This window comes from Gallus gallus, chromosome Z (genome assembly GCF_016699485.2).
Source record: "Gallus gallus isolate bGalGal1 chromosome Z, bGalGal1.mat.broiler.GRCg7b, whole genome shotgun sequence".
Lineage (NCBI taxonomy): Eukaryota > Metazoa > Chordata > Aves > Galliformes > Phasianidae > Gallus > Gallus gallus.
The window spans coordinates 57,660,046-57,678,797 of record NC_052572.1 but is presented as its reverse complement, the minus strand read 5'-3'; the positions used below and the strand labels follow the sequence as shown (position 1 = coordinate 57,678,797).

Genomic DNA, 18,752 nt, shown 5'->3' with positions numbered 1-18,752 from the left:
GAAGACCTGGGGGAAAGTATTATTTCTTAAAAGTGTTTTGATTTAGCAGAAATTACATTCACTTTTGTACATGCTTGAACAGTTGTCTAAAATGTGGGGACTAGCTGTTATCATTTTGTAAATATTTTAAAGTCAAATTGAAACTTCTGACATCCTTTGAAATGCTTAAATAGCCTTGTTGAAAAGACAGGATTTTTATGCTGATTTCCGTCATGTGAAACAAACAAGGGTCTTAGGATGCTTATGTGTGTAGAGTAAGGTAGTTCATGGAGATGTTGTCTGTATGCTAAGTTGTCTTTTCTGCAGTCACTGTCAAAAAGATGGGACTGAAGGGATGGGCAGGGTGCTTTGTTCATGTTTACTTTACAGAGAGGAGTTCTCACATTCTTAGTGTCCTTGTGCAAAACTTAATTTTCCTTGCATTTCTTGAATGTCCCCCATAGATTCATATCTAATGGGAGTTCATTATGTGTGGGCATTCCACTCTGGGGAGTTACCTTTCTGATAATAAAGACTGTATGTATGCTAGATTTTTCTGGCACACTTTTAGTTCTCTCTTAGCTCTCAATGTGGAGTATGTAATGGGGGAGAAAGTATAAGCACACATAAAAGCCTCCTATAAAGTAAGACTGGATAAAGTTTATTTCTCAGGTACTTGTTAATGTCACTCTAGAGTGACAGAGTTGAGGAAATGATGGTCTGTGTAAAAGTGCAACAGGGTCCCAGGACTTTACTACTAGGAATGTGAAGTATCAGTGTCACCACAAGATAATTTCTGCCATATGCTTTGCTTTTTCTAATGCTTCTCTGGCATTATTTGACATGTGACAGTTGGGTTCAACAGTCTGGTTTATTTATTTAGTTAGTTCATTTGCCAGTGTAAAAGAGACTGCGTCCAGATCTTTACTAACAAGTTAAGCTGTAGCCTTTTACTTAGGACTACACTTGGTGTGAAGCCATGCAAAACCTGTGCCATCTTATCATTCCAACATGAAAATGTAACTCATCTCAAGCTATTTAGAAGGTTGGTTTTGCTCTGTCATGTTTGCTTCTCATTTTTAAACTTTGGCCATGCTTCATCTTCACTGACAGTCAGTTAAAGCCAAAATGAATCTCACTAATTAGACTGTAATATATTCAAATATCTTAAGATTTTGTCACGATTTTGGAATGAAGTGGTTACTTAAAGTGGCTCATTTGTATAAATGATTACAACACAGTCTTTACTATCATGCTGTTTTCCTTAATGGCATTTCTTCTATCCCAGCTTTTTCTGTTGTGCTGTACTTCTCCATCAGTACAGTCAAATTGCTGCATCCCACTGCTTCTTGTTGCGTCAGCACTTCATTTTACCTTGTGCTGGGACACTGCTCCATGCTCTCAGTCCTGGCTCTCAATGCCCTACAGTTCCTCACTACATGCAATAGCTAATTCATCAGCTTGATGCCATCTCAGTTTCTGTGCGGTTGCAAAATTTTTCTGTGTTTAGGTGAGACCACTGCTTTTGGTTAATAGAAATGTTTGTATGGATTAAAAATACTTGAAGAAAATGTTAAATGCAACATTCGATCTATACTTCTGAAGATCGTGGCCAAAATTCTCTCTTACACCTGAAGTATCAGAAGAAAGCCAGAAAACTATTAGATGTGATGAACGATACTTTTGTGGTCACAGAAGCCCAGAGCTGTCATGCTTGGCATAATCCTTCATTCAACTCAGAAGCAGGGTGTATTCTTTGGCACTGTGTTGTAGCTGCCACATCGTGATGACACTCAGTATGTGTCATTTAGGGGAAGTCCAAGTCTGCCTCTCCTGCACTCTGAGACTTGAAGTCATGTATGCTTTGAACATATAAGGAAAGCCTGCCTTAGATGACAAACAAAATGAATTACACATGATTCCTTCACAGCAGTTTATAAGCACTTGCAGTGTATTATTAAATCTGAGCCAAATTACAATTTCATGGAGGCTATCTTCCCTCTTTTTTAAAACAATAACTGGAAGTGTTTTGCTCATTATCCTATCTATTTTCCTTTTTGGATAGATATTGATGAATGCATCATCATCCCAGGAGTCTGTGAAGGTGGTGAATGTTCTAACACAGTGGGAAGTTATTTCTGCCTCTGCCCCCGGGGATATGTCTCATCTACAGATGGCTCCCGCTGTATCGGTAGGTGTTCCATCCTGTAGACTTGAAGAACTCTTAACATTACTGAGGCAATTAATAGACAGCAACAGAACCTCTACCCCAGCCATCTAGCATTTTCCCCCAGGACCTTGGTGTCCTCACTCACTAGCATCGTTCTTTTCCAACAACTTAAAATGCATAACATTATCCTCCTCTGATGATTGCCACAGCAGCGATCTTTATCAATATTCTTGATTGCTCTTTGTCACTGTAGACAGGGAACTCCTGCCAGGGATCTGGGTTTGGGTCTGGGACATTAGAGGCCAGTGTAAGGCATTAAATAGTGTGTGCTGAGTTGTCACTAATTTGACTAATCTACCAAATATTAACTTTCATTAGACTGCAGCCTTTACAAGTCAGTTTATTTAAAAAATCTGTTTCAACATTTATAAGAAAGATGTATGCTTATTTTCTCAGGTGGTAATGCACTTTGTGGATCTTCTTATTAGGATTCTTTTATAAAGCTGCACATGTGCCGAATATATGGTATAAACTATACTGATGAATTAATGAAAAATACATGTACAATGATAGTGTATTTTCTAGCTCTCATGTGGGTATTCTTATTTTGGATATCTCGGAGTAGGTTGTTCTCATGTTGGGAAAGGGATGGAAATTCCAGAGGGAGGTCTGAATTACAGATGCATGGCGTAAGCCAGCAGCAACACAAGCATGACCTGCAAGGGATTTCACATGAATAATTTTTTGCACAATGTAGTCAATTTTTATATCAAGGCTCATCTGAGGAGTACCAGGCTTTAAATATATTGTGCCTGGTCTCTGGAGTACTAAGAACCTATGATTATCAAGGTGATCAACATTTTGATGGATTTTGGCATATTTTTACAATCCAGTTTTTAAAGTAAGCTTCCAGAACCAGTTGTAAACAGAGTGCATGTCTTAATCTGGTAAGGCAAGCTTTTGTGTCAGTCTCCTTCCCTTAAATAAATGAACATTTGTCTAGAAGTTCCTGTACTGTCTGAGTTTACACTACTGGATAAATTAGTGCTTGAGAAAAGTGAGGAATGTAATCATTAATACAAATTACTTTATTTTCACCAGTTTAAGATAAATACTTGCTTTTAACAAAAATGTCAGAATGTACTAAGTTATTGTAATTTATACTACATCCTTCCAACTTAATTAAGCTTTTATCCTATTCAGCTTTCACAAGATGACAATAAAGGATAGAGGATATGTCCTTGAAAGAAATAAGACATAAAAGACGTATACGTGGAGTATTTCTCAAGTGTCAATACTGAAAGTACAGTTGTGCATTCAGTCTACCTTTAAGGTATACATAGATTCAATTGAAACTAATCATGACTGAAAATGATTGAAGGGAAGTAGAAGTGCTATTTCTGGCTATAAATTGGAATTTTAGTTCATGCAAACAAGAGCTTATGTCATAAATCCTTAGCTTAGTTACCAAGTGTACACACTAATTGTTTTACCCACTCTGTTTGATTAGTAGTTGGACACTTGAAGTGGTCATTAAATCTCATACTAACACTGAAAATGCATTGTGACTGTTAGATTTTTAAGAGAAGACTGAATGACATTTATTCATTCAGATGTATCTACACCAAGGAAAAAATCATTTAATTGATATTCTGATGTTATAGTTGTTATGTTGTCTTGGTTTTTGTCACACTGGACTTTTCAGAAATCAGTATCTAGTTTCTGTCTGTATTGCTTGGTATCCTTTGTATCAGCTATATTTCCTGTTAGCTTGAGCAGGCTTTAGGATTTTAGGTGCACTGTTAATACACTGAGGATATGACTTGAACGAGGCCCTTGAACTGTTAGTCACTTGGATGCTTTCAGGCACCAAAGATGAGTAAATATTATTGCCCCAACTGTGTCCTAGGGGAAGGCAGCTGGAGTGGAGGCATCTTGCTGACAGTGCAGGGGGACTGTAGATCTCTTTCTGGGAGGTGGGATGTCTGCTGCTTCAAGGAAGCCTGGTGCTGCTCCTTAGTGCAGGCCCAGCTCCTGCTGTTCTGGCAGCCACGTTCAGCACTGCAGCATTTTTGTCAACTTTTGAGGTTAGAGCAGTGTGATGCTTTATGGTTAAAAATGTGTGAGTGAACAGCTCTTCAGTGTGCTGAAAGAAGAAATCTTTATTGCCCCTCCTCACCCAAGCCTTCTGCTATAACTTAACTATTTTGTAGCGTTGGGTTCTTTGCTTTATACTCCAGAGCCTATGAAATATTTTGGCCTTTTTTTTTTTTTTTTAAGATGAATGAAATCTCCTGATGATCAACTAAATGCTCAAAATAATTCTTAAACACAGCTTTAAGAGTGAGGGCCTGTGATTTCAAAAATGCTTGTTATTAGGATTTACGTTTTTGATCTTAGCAACTGTTTGTCTGTATATTATGTAGATATAGATTGTATCTTAGGGTTACCTTATAATTGTAGAATTGCTTGAACTGGAAGAGACTTTAAAGCCCACCCAGTCCCAAGCCCTTGCCTGCCCAGGGCTCCATCCACCCTGGCCTTGAGCACCTCCAGGGATGGGGCACCCATAGCTTCGCTGGGCAGTTGTGCCAGGGCCTTACTGCCCTCTGAGTAAAGAATTTCCTTCTAAAGTCTGGCTTAAATCTCTCTTCTTTTAGTTTAAAGCCATTCCTCCTTGTCTCTTCACAATCAGACCTTGTAAAAAGTCTCCTTCTGTTTATAAGGTCCCCTCAAGTACTGGAAGGCTGCAATGAGGTCACCCTGGAGCCTTCTCTTTTCCAAGCCAAAGGAAAGACCAATTCTTTCATCCTGTCTTTGTAGGATAGGTGCTCCAGCTCTCTGATCGTTTTCACAGCCTGCTTCTTCATGGGGCGTACTTCAATGGCTCTGAATCCTTCCTGTGCTGGGGACCCTGAGCCTGGGTGCAGTACACCAGATGGGGCCTCACAAGGACAGACTAGTGGGGGACAATTATATTCTGCCACATTCATATAGTGTTGTTTTACTGCTTATGTTAGTTGTTGGAAAATACTTGGATGAAAATGAATAGCTGACTTTTGTTCTTCTTGCATGTTTTTTATCTTCAAAAGTTGTTAATTTCAGTGGAATGACTCAAGGGAAAATGTCATATTATGCTCTCACAGAGCATGATGACGTTACCATGAAGCTACATTTGGTAGGAGTTTTGCAAAAAGAGATTTCCTGGTTTTGGTTGTTTAAATAAAACAAGTACTAGTTTACAGTTCTTGTATATATCTGGTTTGTATACCTACTTGATTCTCATAGTATTTCAAAGTTAGCAGCTTTTTGAAATGAATAAATTTAAATAGAATGGGTTTATTTTTTTCCAGCAACTATGTCTAGGAACCTACTGTAGCCATTCTTTGTCATATTGAAGCTATATTATGAGGAAAGGTAATAAAATGATCAACAAGATGTTTTTCCTTTCAATAAATGAGCAGAAGTTTGTCATGGTCCAGTAACAAACATGATTTTTTTCAGGTCATTTGTATAGCAAATGCACATAAATGTCCTAATCATTTTACTGTGACTACACTGAAATATACACTTTTCTCCTATTTTTGATTGTTCAGTAGCACAGCAGGCTGTGATATAAAATATTTAGTTGCTGATAGTCTTTTTTTTTCAGATTTTATTATTGGCTTAGCCTTGTTCTTTTACAAGCTGTATATCAGTGATGATATTAATAGGTAATACCTGTAGTGAATAAGGATAGATGTGTCTGGGACCACAGTAACAGTTACAGAATGGTTGAAATTGTCAGGGACCTCTGAGTCCATCCAGTTCAACCCCAGCTCCAACAAGGACACCCAGAGCAGGGTGCCTAGGACCACGGACAGATGACTTTGGAAGATCACTGGGGAGGAGACCCCACAGCCTTTGGGCAGCCTTTCGCAGGGCTCTCTCCCCCACACAGTAAAAACTTGTTTTCTGATGTTCAGGAGGAGGCTCCTGCGTTTGAGTCTGTGCCTGTTGTTGCTTGCCCTATCGAAACTAAGAATAGGGAAGAACAGGTAAAGCAGAATGAGTATTTATCAAGGTCCTTATGTCCCATATACAAAAGTTTCCTTGGTTGGGATCTGAATCTGAAGAAGGTGCTATTTGCTTTCCTCTAAAAACTTACCCAGCAAAGCCTGAAGTAATTGTATGTAATATCTGTAGGATTTTAATTCATTCCAATACTTCTGTACTGATTGCTGATGAAGCCAATAGAAAAAGTGTACCTAGTCCTTTCCACAAAATAGTCTGTGAAAGAAATTGAGTACTGTCATGACTGAAAGGAAAGATGAGTTTGACAACCAGACGTTAAATTAATGGAGGACTAGTATCACTCTAACTAACGCCCATGAAGGAATTTAAATATAGAATGGATTGATGCTGACCACCTCGTATACTTGTTCGATGTTATGCTTTGTTTTTAAATACAACATTTCAAACATTTTAGTGCTTACATGAATCGAATAAGGGAAAGTAGCTTTGAGAGTTCACGTTACTATTTTTTGTTTTCTTTCTAAATTGCCTTCCAGATCAGAGGGCAAGTACATGTTTCTCCAACTTAGTGAATGGCCGCTGTGCCCAGGAACTTCCTGGTAGGTTCACCAAAAGGCAGTGCTGCTGTGAGTCTGGCCGGTGCTGGGCCATTGGATCTGTTCCAGAGATGTGTCCTGTTAGAGGATCTGGTGAGTGGTCTGGTGGGGTTTTTTGTTGTGTTTTGTTTTGTTTTCTCCTTGCTGTCCCTCCTACTTGAGCTGGAGATCATTTTATACTACTTTAAAATGTAGGCTAAAAAGAAAAAGATTTAGATTATTACTCATTCTTGTGTTTTTAATAATGATATTTCCATCTGTGAGCCATTTTTTTCCTGGTCCTTTATTGTTTGGGACTAGTTTCTTTAACGTCCTTTTGTTGACATTGGAAATAGTTCTCGGGAAATGGGGAAGATTTTGTGGTCAAGCTCAAAGAGGAAATCATTCTGAGGGTCCATAGTTCATTTCAATTTAAAGGAACAGCTGCTCTCTCTTTCCATAAAATTTCATGTTACTTTGAACTGGGAATGCATTAGTATTTCATTTATTCTTTCAACTCTGTACTCACAGAACAATATTCCACATCCCTCATGAAATATGTTTTCAGTTTATCTGCATCAGAATCTCTAAGGTATCAGGGAGTTAGTGCTGTTGGAAACATATCAACAAAATGGTTTAAACATATAGTTGTAAATTAAGGTATTTCCTTTCATTATTCTTAGTGACCTTTCTTAAATAATACCTGTCACAACTGTGGAATTCCCCTGAGATTAGAAATGGGAGGGAGAACACATGACATTACAGACAATAAAGTTGCTGCAGTGCACAAAGATCTGTATCTTCCTAATAAGCTGACTTTGAAGAGTCGATTTATTTTATGCCTCTTTATGTGTTTCTGTTCAATAGATGAACACCGCAGACTTTGTGTGGATGGTGTGCCTGCTGGAGGTGGTTCCAGAAGTGGTGGTGGGACAGGAGGAAATGGATTCCTTCCCGGTGGTAACGGCAATGGCTACAGCCCAGGAGGAGCAGGATTCATTCCTGTCCCTGGAAGTAATGGTTTCTCCCCAGGTGTAGGTGGAGCAGGGGTAGGAACAGGTGGTCAGACCCCCGCTGGAAATGGCCCAATAATAACAGGGCTAAGTAAGTGTTTGTGTTGTTATTACTTGTTAATCTCTTTTTGATTCTTTCTTTTTTTTTTTTTTTTCCTGTTCTTCTGCTTTGTTTTTATTCTGAAAATGCCACTGTGTTCTGTACATGTGTTCTTAACATGTCTTTGCATGCAGCCACATACAGGAGATCTTAAATGACATATTAGAGGGTTAGGGATTCCTTTTTCCAGAAGGAGCTCAAATGTATGGATTTTTTTTCTTCGTCCAGTTAGAGAGTCCTTGAGCCTATAGCCACCTTTTGGGTTTGTGTTTACACGTTGTTTTCACTTACCACATGACTCATCATGACTAAGTTTTGTGTTTATCAGTCTCCGGATGGGAAGAGCTTTAAACTGACCTATCATGTATTGACTCTGTGCCAGTTTATCTACTGATTATATACAGCTCACATGTTGGCTTCCCACTTCACCATGAACATTTGAATTTTCCAGTTGTGATGGTGCCTGCTGATCTGTCTTGGTCAGCACTAATAAAACTCCAAATTCCAAAGTACTTCCAAAGTACTAAGTACTTATTTAAAATAAATTATTCTCTTTCATTGTTTTCCAAAACATAAAACTTACCCGTTCTGCAGGAGCACTTCCATGACTGAAAGCCCAAAATGAAGTCTCATATATGTAAAGTTTACTTGTACTTGAAAATATAAATGTTTCTCTTGTGTTCTGTTGTTTGTTTGTTTGTTATATTAGCAATACTCAATCAGACAATAGACATCTGTAAGCACCATCCCAACCTTTGTTTAAATGGACGTTGCATACCGACCATCTCTAGTTACCGTTGTGAGTGCAACATGGGGTACAAGCAGGATGCAAATGGTGATTGTATTGGTAAGTAAAAATTTCTCATATCTGTTACTATTCACTGTTATTCAGTTGCTAGAGTTATTAAAATAATGTTATAATCCAAGACTATCAGCTAAAAGCTGGGTATTATTGCAGATCTGAACTGCACGTTTTCCATTCCCCCCTGAATTGCAAACTGAGTACTAGGGCCTGTCTGGGTTGGCACACTGCCTTCTGGAGAAGTGAAATGGGACAAGAGTTGAATAGTAGTTTACTCTGAGTGCCCCTGTTTGTTACTGATGTCACTGTTTTCCTTTCCCACACCGATTTGATATGCCCCTTGGGAAGATGTTGGAGGGATCAGGAACACAGGAAATGTTCTTGATCATCCCAGTTGGAAACTGGGACCCAAGCAGAAGGAGGAGAATGGACCAGTTTAACATGTGACTGCACGGATGTTGCCACACCAAAGGTTGTGGGTGCTATGATCTTAGATGCATCCTTGGTAGATCAGGCACGTTGACATCAGACAGGAAACAACTGAACAGGAGAGGCAATAATATGCTGTCAGGAAGCTGACTGGACTCAGCAGCAGGGCTTTAAAATAGATTTGATAGGGAAAAGTGTTGTGCTGCTGAATGGCAAAGGAAGAGCCAGGGAACACTGTCACGTTAGGAAACAGCCAGGGAAAATCTCAGATTTGTCCCAGAGGATTTTGGGAGTTTCCTCCAAGAAGATAATGCTGCTGGTACCCCAACTAAAGTGGCTGTACACCAGTGCTTGCAGCATGGGAAATATGCAGGAGGAGATGGAAACTGTGGTGCAGTTAGAAAACTGTGACCTAATTGCTACCACAGAAACATGGAGAGACAAATTTCACAACTAGAATACTACGATTGAGGGCTACAAACTTTTTGAAAGGGGTAGGTAGGGCAAGGGGGGATGGAGGAGTTGTCCTCTGTGTTATGAAGAGGATAGAATACAGAGAGCTGCCTCTCAGAAACAACCATGAAGAGGTTGAGAGCTTGTGGGTTAAAATTAGAGACCAAAAAAGGTACCCCATCTGGTGCTGGACTCTACTAGAGGAAGGGGAAGATGAGGCTGAGGCAGAACTGAACTTGGCAAGACATGTAAGAAGGAATTCTACAGGTACATTGGTCAGAAGAGATGTGCCAAGGACAGTGTCCCCCTTCCGACAGGTGAGAAGTGAGAGCTAGAAACAACAGATGTGGAAAGCTGAGGTTCTCGGTGAGTTCTTTGCTTCAGTCTTTACTGACAGTCAGGCTTCCCACACATCTCATGTCCCTGAGCCTCCAGACAAGGGTCGGGGAAACAAAATCCCCTCCACTGTAAGAGCAGAACAAGTCTGAGAGCACCTCATGAAACTGAAAGTGCACAAGTTTATGGGGCTAAATGATGCGAATCCCAGGGTATTGAAGGAACTGGCTGATGTGATTGTCAGCCCACTATATGATATGTCATGGCTGTCAGGCAGTCTCTGGTGACTGGAATAAAGAAAACATCACTCCCATTTTTAAGAAAGGGAGGAACGAAGAACTGGGAAACTACAGGCTGGTGAACCTTACGTCCTTACCTCTATGTCTAGGAAGATCCTTCTAGAGCACTTGTTAGAGCACATGAGGGATAAGCAGGTAATCTGAGACAGCCAGCAGGGCTTCACCAAGGGCAGATTGTGCCTGATCAATCTGGTAGCTTTCTACAATGGAGTGACAGCATTGGTGGACAAAGGAAGGGCAGCTGATGCCTTCTACTTGGACCTTGTGCAAGTTCTTTCATGTGGTCCCACACCACATCCTCATCTCTAAACTGGAGAAATATGGATTTGAAGGCCCCTAGTACAAGAAGACATGGAGCTGCTGGAGTGGGTCCAGAGGAGTGCCTCAAAGATCATCAGTGGGCTGGAGCCTCTCTTATGAAGCTCCTCTCTTATGAAGAAAGGTTGAGGGAGTTGGGCTTATTTGGGTTGAAAAAGAGAAGGCTCCAGGGAAACCTCACTGTGGCTTTCCTGCACTTGAGGGGAGCATGTAAACTGGAAGGAGACTGACTTTTTACATGGTCTGATAATGATGGGACAAGGGTGAATGGCTTTAAAATAAAAGAGGAGAAATCTAGATTAGATGTTACACAGAAAATCTTTACTCAGAGGGTGGTGAGGCAGTAGAATGTGTTGCCCAAGAAATTGTGGATGCCTCATCCCTGGGGGTTTTCAAGGCCAGGTAGAATGGGGCCCCAGGCATTTCAATCCAGTGGGTGGCAACCCTTCCCATGGCAGGGAGTTGGAACTAGATGGTCTTTGAGGTCTCTTTCAACATAAGACATTCTGTGATTCTGTGGTATACTGACCTTGAAAGTTCGTGGATTCTCTTAGTCTATTCACATGAACCAGAGAACAGTTACAGGTACATAATTCCTGACAATTCTTTGTGCACCAATGTTCCAGGGTGGGAGATTCCACCCTGCAGCTGCAGTGCTTTCCTCTTCTATGAAGCTTTCAGAACTTCTGTTCCAGTTTAAACTCAGTTTTAGGGAAAAAATCAGCAAATTATTTAGTGTGTTATCCACAGGGTTATAACAAAAGCGGTTTAGTAGCTTTCTCTCTGATCTTTTGTGTACTTGGAGAGCATTAAGTTTCATCTTCTAAATTGTCATCTGTAATATATATAGCAAACCCAGCTTTTATCAGCTTTTTTCTCTTTGGCAAAAGTTTATAGGCCACTAATCTCTATCTGAGAAATACTAGGGATTTATTCTCTTGCTACCTTCTAGAGCTACAGTAAGTATAAGTGCACTGTAGTTGAGGAATAGGAGCATTGGTGTAAGTCTGCCTTGCCTGGATATACTTTGTTTCCAGTGTGATTAGAGTTCGTGCCATTTGTTGACAGGGTCTAATTTTCTGTCTCTGTAAGCAGTATCTCCAAACTGTGGTGAACCTTGACTCTTAGGAAACTATCTTGGAAGATTCTAAGCATCTCCTGAAAGCTGGCATATTGAAATAATCTGAACTAATCATTACTAATTATTTTGACTCTTCAGTGGTATGTAGTTTAAGGAGCTGCTTGTATTTTGGAGACCTTTTATGAGATGGTAAACTTTACGAGTATTTATCTTGATAACACAGCTTTGTTTCACTGTTAGTTTCTATTTGTATTACAAAGAAGTAGTAAGAGTGTATTAAGTGCCACATTGAAGTACTGGTTTGTGAATATTCGTTGCTGTGAATCACACAAAGTTGTCTTGGAACTTTAGACAGGAAGTTAACTGCATATGTGTATTGATATATGCTAAGTCATATTAAAGGGTTGCTTCAGTCTAATTTAGGTATTCTTCTCTCAACGAAATAACAGACTTGGGGTATTGATAACAGTTGAATTTCACTGCATAAAGTAGGGTTAATGGTATATAAATTATCTCTGCTTCTATACTGCTCTCTCTGCCTGCTTATTCCCCAAACAGCAAACTAAGAACCCAGAAGTTAAAAAATTTTGTTTAAAGAAAAGAAAATTGTTATTTCAAAGTTATTCTGCCAAATCAAAACATAATCATATCATATCATATCATGGCTTGAGCTGGAAGAGCCTTAAAGCCCACCCAGCCCCAATCCCGTGCCATGGGCAGGGCTGCCCCCACCAGCTCAGGCTGCCCAGGGCCCCATCCAGCCTGGCCTTGAGCACCTCCAGGGATGGGGCACCACAGCTTCTCAGGGCAGCTGTGCCAGGGCCTCACTGCCCTCTAAGTAATGAATTTCCTTCTAATGATTAACCTAAATCAACCTTCCTTTAGGTTAAAACCATCCCCTCTTCTCCTACCACTATGAGACCATGTGAAAAACTAACCTGCTGCCTGTTTATAGGATCTCTTTAAGTACTGGAAGTTACATACTGCATTCTGACCTAAGCTTGCATTATGCATCTCTCATGATGGAATGTTACCTGATGAGGCTTAAGGATCAATAGCAATCCTAAGTGATCTCACACTAGAAGTCATTTTCCCAAACTGGTACATGGTTGTAATACTGCTACATTTAATTAATTTTGTTTATAAAAAATCTATATAAAACTGCAGGTACATTGAAAGTGACTGCAATCAAATAGCTGTGGTCTGTTGAGATTTGTATTACCAAACAGCTAGACTTCTGTATTTTAAATTTTGTAATGCATCGTCACACTCATCACAGTAAGTCTTGAGCAGGTTTTGGAAGTTCCATTTTGTCTCTTCTGACAAGTGTTACAGGTGAAACACTGAGAAAGGGATATAATTGTGATATAAGTGATGAAAAAGAAATATTTGTCACTGAAAAGGGGTGTGCTGGGGGATAGAATGAAATGGGTTAAAGATTTGTCTCATATGTTTCCTGTTTACAGTACTTGGATATGCATGTTTGCAATGCAAACTCAAAGCCAACAACTTCTTTATATTAACATATACTTGCCATTTCCCTTTTTTACCAACTGCTTATAAAAATAAGAGGAACTTGAAATGCATATTTTATAGCAAAATCATCTCATGGACAAGGCTTTGCAGGGATTTTCTAAGCTTATGTCAGCTATTTTAAAGAGGAATATTGCCTTCTTTCTGTAGAATTTATGAATTAATTTACAGTGAGATCCATTTATAACGCGAACATTTCTTTAACAGATGAAGCTAACTGACCTATAATAATGCCATAAATGTCATTTTCTGTAGGAAAACTAAACAGTATAGAGTAGTGCCTTATCTATTATTTATAAGTTTCCTCTGTCCTCCCCTATCGTAAAGCAACGTAAATATACAGTAAACTCATTTGAATTACAGTATTTGGCAAAATGTTAATGTGAAATTGTGATTTAGATTTTGACATGTTTTTGGTAGCTGAGAACTTTGTTCTGATGGAATCATGCTCAGGTCTCCTTTGTTCCCAAACTGGCTGAGCACTGGGGGAAAATACCTACTCAAGAGGAAGAGTATCCCAACTGGCACTGTAGAGAAGCCTGAGGGCAGGAAGCTGCTGTAGCTACACAGACATTTTTTTGCAGTGTAAAAAGCCGATACACTTTGTTTTCTTAGTTGTATTTAACATTCTGAATTTCTCTTTTCTTTAACTTGCTTCATTCTTGTGGTTTACTGGAGTGGTGCCTATGCAAAAAGGAATAAGCTAAATATGTGTAAAAGAAGGTATTTGATTCTTCCATTTGTTTTACCTTCATTTACTTATCTGTTTACCCCAAACAATCTGCTCATATCTAAGCACGAGGAATATTGTAAGCCAGCTCACAAAATCATTGATTTGGGTAATCCCAGATCTTACTGATGTGTATATAGATGCCACTGGTTTAACTGTGTATACATTAAATCCTGTGAAGTATGTGGTGTTGTTTGTAGTTTGATTGACACATATATTTTCTAGTTATTCATGTTACAGCACTTTAATGAAGTATGTATTTATTTAACAATAAGTGAAAATCATAGAATCATAGAATGGCCTGTGTTGGAAAAAAATACTGTTTATGGTTTAATCTCTAATTCAGTGTCATTATTTTCAAGGTGTAATGATCTAAGTTTTAAAACAAGAAATGATAAAGGTGAGGAGGAATGAGCAGTGTCATTTTGGAGTGATGAATAGCTTTCTCAGTCCAGAGTCACAATTGACTCATAGAAAGCCATTGGGAATCAAACCTGAGAAGGGTTCTTGAAAGGCAGTAAGTTTTCAGAGCCCTGTGTCAAATGGGAGTAATTTTCAATCAATTACCTAAAATTTAAACTGGTTGAAGTATATTTGGTTGCTCCAAAAAAACCAAAAGCTTTTGAAGAGGAAAATAAGGTTCATTCTAGAGAAGAAATAGGGTAAATGCAGCACTACTGAAATGTAAAAACAGGCCGGGGCTGAGGTTGCAGTGGAGCTTAAGTAATTGAGATGCAATACACAGACTGCAGTCTCATTAAGAATCCCTCCTGCTGGTGTACAGCCCTTCCTCACATTTCTACAATAAACCTGTAATATAGTCACAGTTTTTAGATGACAGGATCTGCTCTGTCTTTAAAATGCCTGTTTTGATTAGTGCTGGTTTTATTCTAAAGAAGAACAAGTGGTCATTCAGTTAGAAGAGACTCTGCTGACTACAGGGTTGTTTTACTGTTACAACTGTCAGATACTCTGTCCCAAAATCCTCATACTTTATTGTTCTTTTTCCCTCCAAGGTGCATGCAAATGATGATTCTTGAAAATATCAGGCTGGTTGCAGTGAGAACTGTGTGTTCTTAGGAAAGTAATGATTTTGTATCGTGAGCAAGTTTTAAGTTTCAGGATTTGACAGTTTACTGTCTTTTTCACTTAGAAGCTTCTAGGCTTGAAAAATAAGATGTATACATGGTGTGTTGACTGATGTTCCCCTGTGCTGCCAACAGATGTTGATGAATGCACGTCCAACCCATGCTCTAATGGAGATTGTGTCAACACACCTGGTTCCTATTACTGCAAGTGCCATGCAGGTTTCCAGAGAACTCCTACCAAGCAAGCTTGCATTGGTAAGAAAATTGGCTTCACGTCTGCCAATATCACAGATGTTCTGACTCCTATCACATCATGTTCAAAGTAGTTACTAGTGCTATTTCAGTAAATTCCAATAGACTTCGTATTAATTAGAATCCTTGTTCTGGGCTACCATTTTGTTGATCATGTATTCCATTATGCTGGAATACCTGTTACTTGTCCAGTCCATTCTAACCAAGAATTCTACAAAAAATGGCAAAATGTGCTATTATTATGCAAGAGTGCATTTGTGTATGAAAGCAGATGAACACATAGACAGGTTTTTGGAAGTGCTTTAGAAATGCTTTTTATGTAATTGTTGAGCACCACTGCCATGGATTTATTGTACAAGTTTGCAAGTTATTATTTTTTTATATCTCCAGTGGAAAGAGAATGAATTCTTAACCATTTATTATTTTTTTCAACACAATATTTAGGCAACATCCCTGCATTTTTCAAAGCTATTATTGTCACTGCATACATTTTTATTTCATGGTAACTTTTCCCTCTATTTCTTTTTCCCCTTAGATATAGATGAGTGCATCCAGAATGGTGTCCTTTGTAAAAACGGCCGATGTGTAAACACTGATGGAAGTTTTCAGTGTATTTGCAATGCTGGATTTGAACTGACTACAGATGGAAAAAACTGTGTGGGTAAGAACTCTTCTTCGTATATGGCATGCACTGGTCTGGTGATTGTAGAAATCATACTTCATACTGCTCTTTACCTTTTGGGAAGTGAGCTTAAGCCTCTGCAGTCAAATAGATATTGTATAAAAGTGTGCTTTCAAATAACAGTTGACGTCATTTTTGTTTTTGAAGCTACATCTCAGAAGACACAGGTAGCTCAGTGCCAGGAATGGCATTTTTCCCTAAAGCTTTGTAGTGAGTGTCTCCTATATATATGTATATATATATCAGCACTGCTGAAGAAATCATTGTTTTTATATTGGCTGTACTGTGTCAAAAAACCTTCCAAGATAAAAGGCAGTTTGCAGCAAGCTCTTAATTAGAACAGGTGATTGAAGCTTTTTATCCTTTCACATAGTAAAGAATGATGCACCCTGTTATTCCATGCACAGTCTGCTGAAACACACAAAAAAACTGATCGTGACAGGGTACACATTTGCTGCTTTGTCTATAGATTGGAAACTTCAGATGTTTCATCAGTTATGAGAATAATTTAATCTTAAAGTGAATGAGTCTGTCACATCTCTCCTTATTACTTATTTACTTGTGCTAAATATTACTTATCTACACAGTGCTTATTTACACTGTGTCATTTCTTTGGAGGTGAAGAGGCATAAACAATTCTCTTTGCAATGCTTTGCAGACCATGATGAGTGTACGACTACAAACATGTGTTTAAATGGGATGTGCATAAACGAGGATGGGAGTTTTAAATGCATCTGCAAACCAGGATTTGTTCTGGCTCCAAATGGGCGCTACTGTACTGGTATGTACAGCTGTGGAGTAACACATTAAGACAGCTTCGACTGAAACACGTTTTCCTGCATTTTCATTCATGCAAGGATGGCAGTCTCATCAGATTGATTTGGTATTATACGAGTACCTTACTAATTTGTTACTGAAGGTGTCTTAAGCTTCCTGAAAATAGTTCTTTAAATTACTTTTTCTTTTGAAATATCTGAATTAAGTAGTACTATTACATAATACTGCTACAGATGATAAACTAGGTTGAAACATCTTGGAATCATTTTAAATGCAGAAAAATATGCAGACCCTTCACAAAATGGTAGAATGAGTAGCAATACAGGAAGTTGAAAAGGGTTAAAATCTTTTATTTTGAACATACACAAATATTCCTTGCATACCGCTATTCTAGCAATTCAGAATTTAAGACACCATATTTGGTATATGGAATTAGAATTCTTTTTAAATGAGATTGTGGAAACATTACATATAGTGGTTTAAGAATGGAGTCTGATTTAGTTTCTGTTTAAGTAAAGTGTTGGAAAATGCCTTTTGCAGCTAGCAGAAGTAGGTTTGAGTGTGAAGCGTTTCTAGGAGGTACAAAATCATGTAAATATGTTGGCTTTCTGCTTTGAAGTCAAACTGTTTATATTATTTGTGTTTTTCTTAATATACATATTACATATATGTAATTACATATACATATAGCTGGGCTATTCACTTAGAAATTGACAACCATTAAAAAACTATTTGAAATTAAAGTTTACTATCATATGGATATTCTATGATAGGTGTTTCCTTTACAATATCAGAAGATGAACAAAGGGCAACATTTATCACTAATTTTGCTTAATCTGAAGTACCTTGTTGCTCCGTAAAGTTTTTTCTGACATTTTAATGCACAGCTGGAATTCTGATTACTTAGTATGATTCTGAGGTGAGCCTTTATTAGAAACAAAACTAGGATGTGTTAATGATTCATCTGCTATCATATAGACTGTAGGTGGTGTTCTAAAAACACTAATTGTAAACTTGCTTAAACAGCAAATATGTTGTTGAATTGTGTTTCCTCCTGATAGACATTGATGAATGTCAGACATCAGGAATTTGCATGAATGGTCACTGTATAAATACTGAAGGATCCTTTCGATGTGAGTGTCCACCTGGCTTGGCTGTTGGAGTTGATGGTCGTGTGTGTGTAGGTGAGTGAGATTTTTTTTTAAATTGAAAGGTAAAGGGACTTATGCATTATATGACATCCTGCTGGGTAAAGTTGATATCAGCTGTAGAATTAAAACAAACCAAGGAGGTCCTTCTCTTAAATAAAATTGAACTGCCTTGTTTTGCTCTGTTATGTGTTTGTTTCCAGGTGTGTACATATACATATATACGTTCAGAATTATATTCAATTGCACAACTTCTACTTCAAATCACAAAAGGAAGTACATCTCCTGAGTGGGGCACTGATATTTTTTCACTCTGGTTTTCTTATCTTTCTCTAATCTGGAAACATTCTCCCTCTACTATAGTGTTAAAAAAGATAAAGTTTTAGCAAGAGAAAGAGCAAAAATTAGATCAATAGGTTCTATGAAATCGAATGTCTTTATTGCTGATTATTAGGAAATCTATCACATAAAGTCAAGTTAAAAGTCAAGAAGCTTACATTCCTTTCCGGAATCAGGCTGGTTCCACCTCTTGTTTACCTATATTTACTCCTATAATTCTTTCTAAATTTAATACTCATCTCTAGTCTTCCAGGTATCTGTTTGTTTTCGAGGTGTTTCTGATCTACTGATGAATAATCTTTTGATATAATGCACTAAACTGGGTTGACAATAAAGAGATTCTTCACTTTGCTCCATTCGGAGTTCTACCATAAGTTCCAGGCTAGAGCTTTTCAGAAGAAAGAGGAGCATTTCCAGCCTGATGAAGAATAGAAGGTGGAGGACTAGAGTTATTCAATCCATTTCTTTATTTCTAATCACTAATGTGGAATGGAGAGGCATACACTCTTTTCCCAAAGTCTCTGAGAATAACTGTTCTACATGCAGTAGGTACTATGATACTGCTAAGTTTCTTAAATCAGCTTTGACAAATCCACAGGAGATACCGTTTTTTCACTTCTTCTGCTTATCAAAA

General features: G+C 38.4%; 1 protein-coding gene across 2 annotated transcripts in view; it reads left to right on the top strand.

Moving 5' to 3' along the window:
- Positions 1-18,752, top strand: part of FBN2 (fibrillin 2) — a 163,879-nt gene that overhangs the window by 57,119 nt on the left and 88,008 nt on the right. The window contains exons 8-15 of one of the 2 annotated variants that reach the window (XM_424715.8): positions 2,045-2,170; positions 6,700-6,852; positions 7,606-7,842; positions 8,561-8,698; positions 15,056-15,175; positions 15,708-15,833; positions 16,513-16,635; positions 17,693-17,815. In XM_424715.8, coding sequence (XP_424715.4) covers positions 2,045-2,170; positions 6,700-6,852; positions 7,606-7,842; positions 8,561-8,698; positions 15,056-15,175; positions 15,708-15,833; positions 16,513-16,635; positions 17,693-17,815 — 1,146 coding nt within the window. The remainder of the gene's footprint in view (positions 1-2,044; positions 2,171-6,699; positions 6,853-7,605; positions 7,843-8,560; positions 8,699-15,055; positions 15,176-15,707; positions 15,834-16,512; positions 16,636-17,692; positions 17,816-18,752) is intronic. The other variant, XM_004949379.5, reaches the window with a different exon arrangement.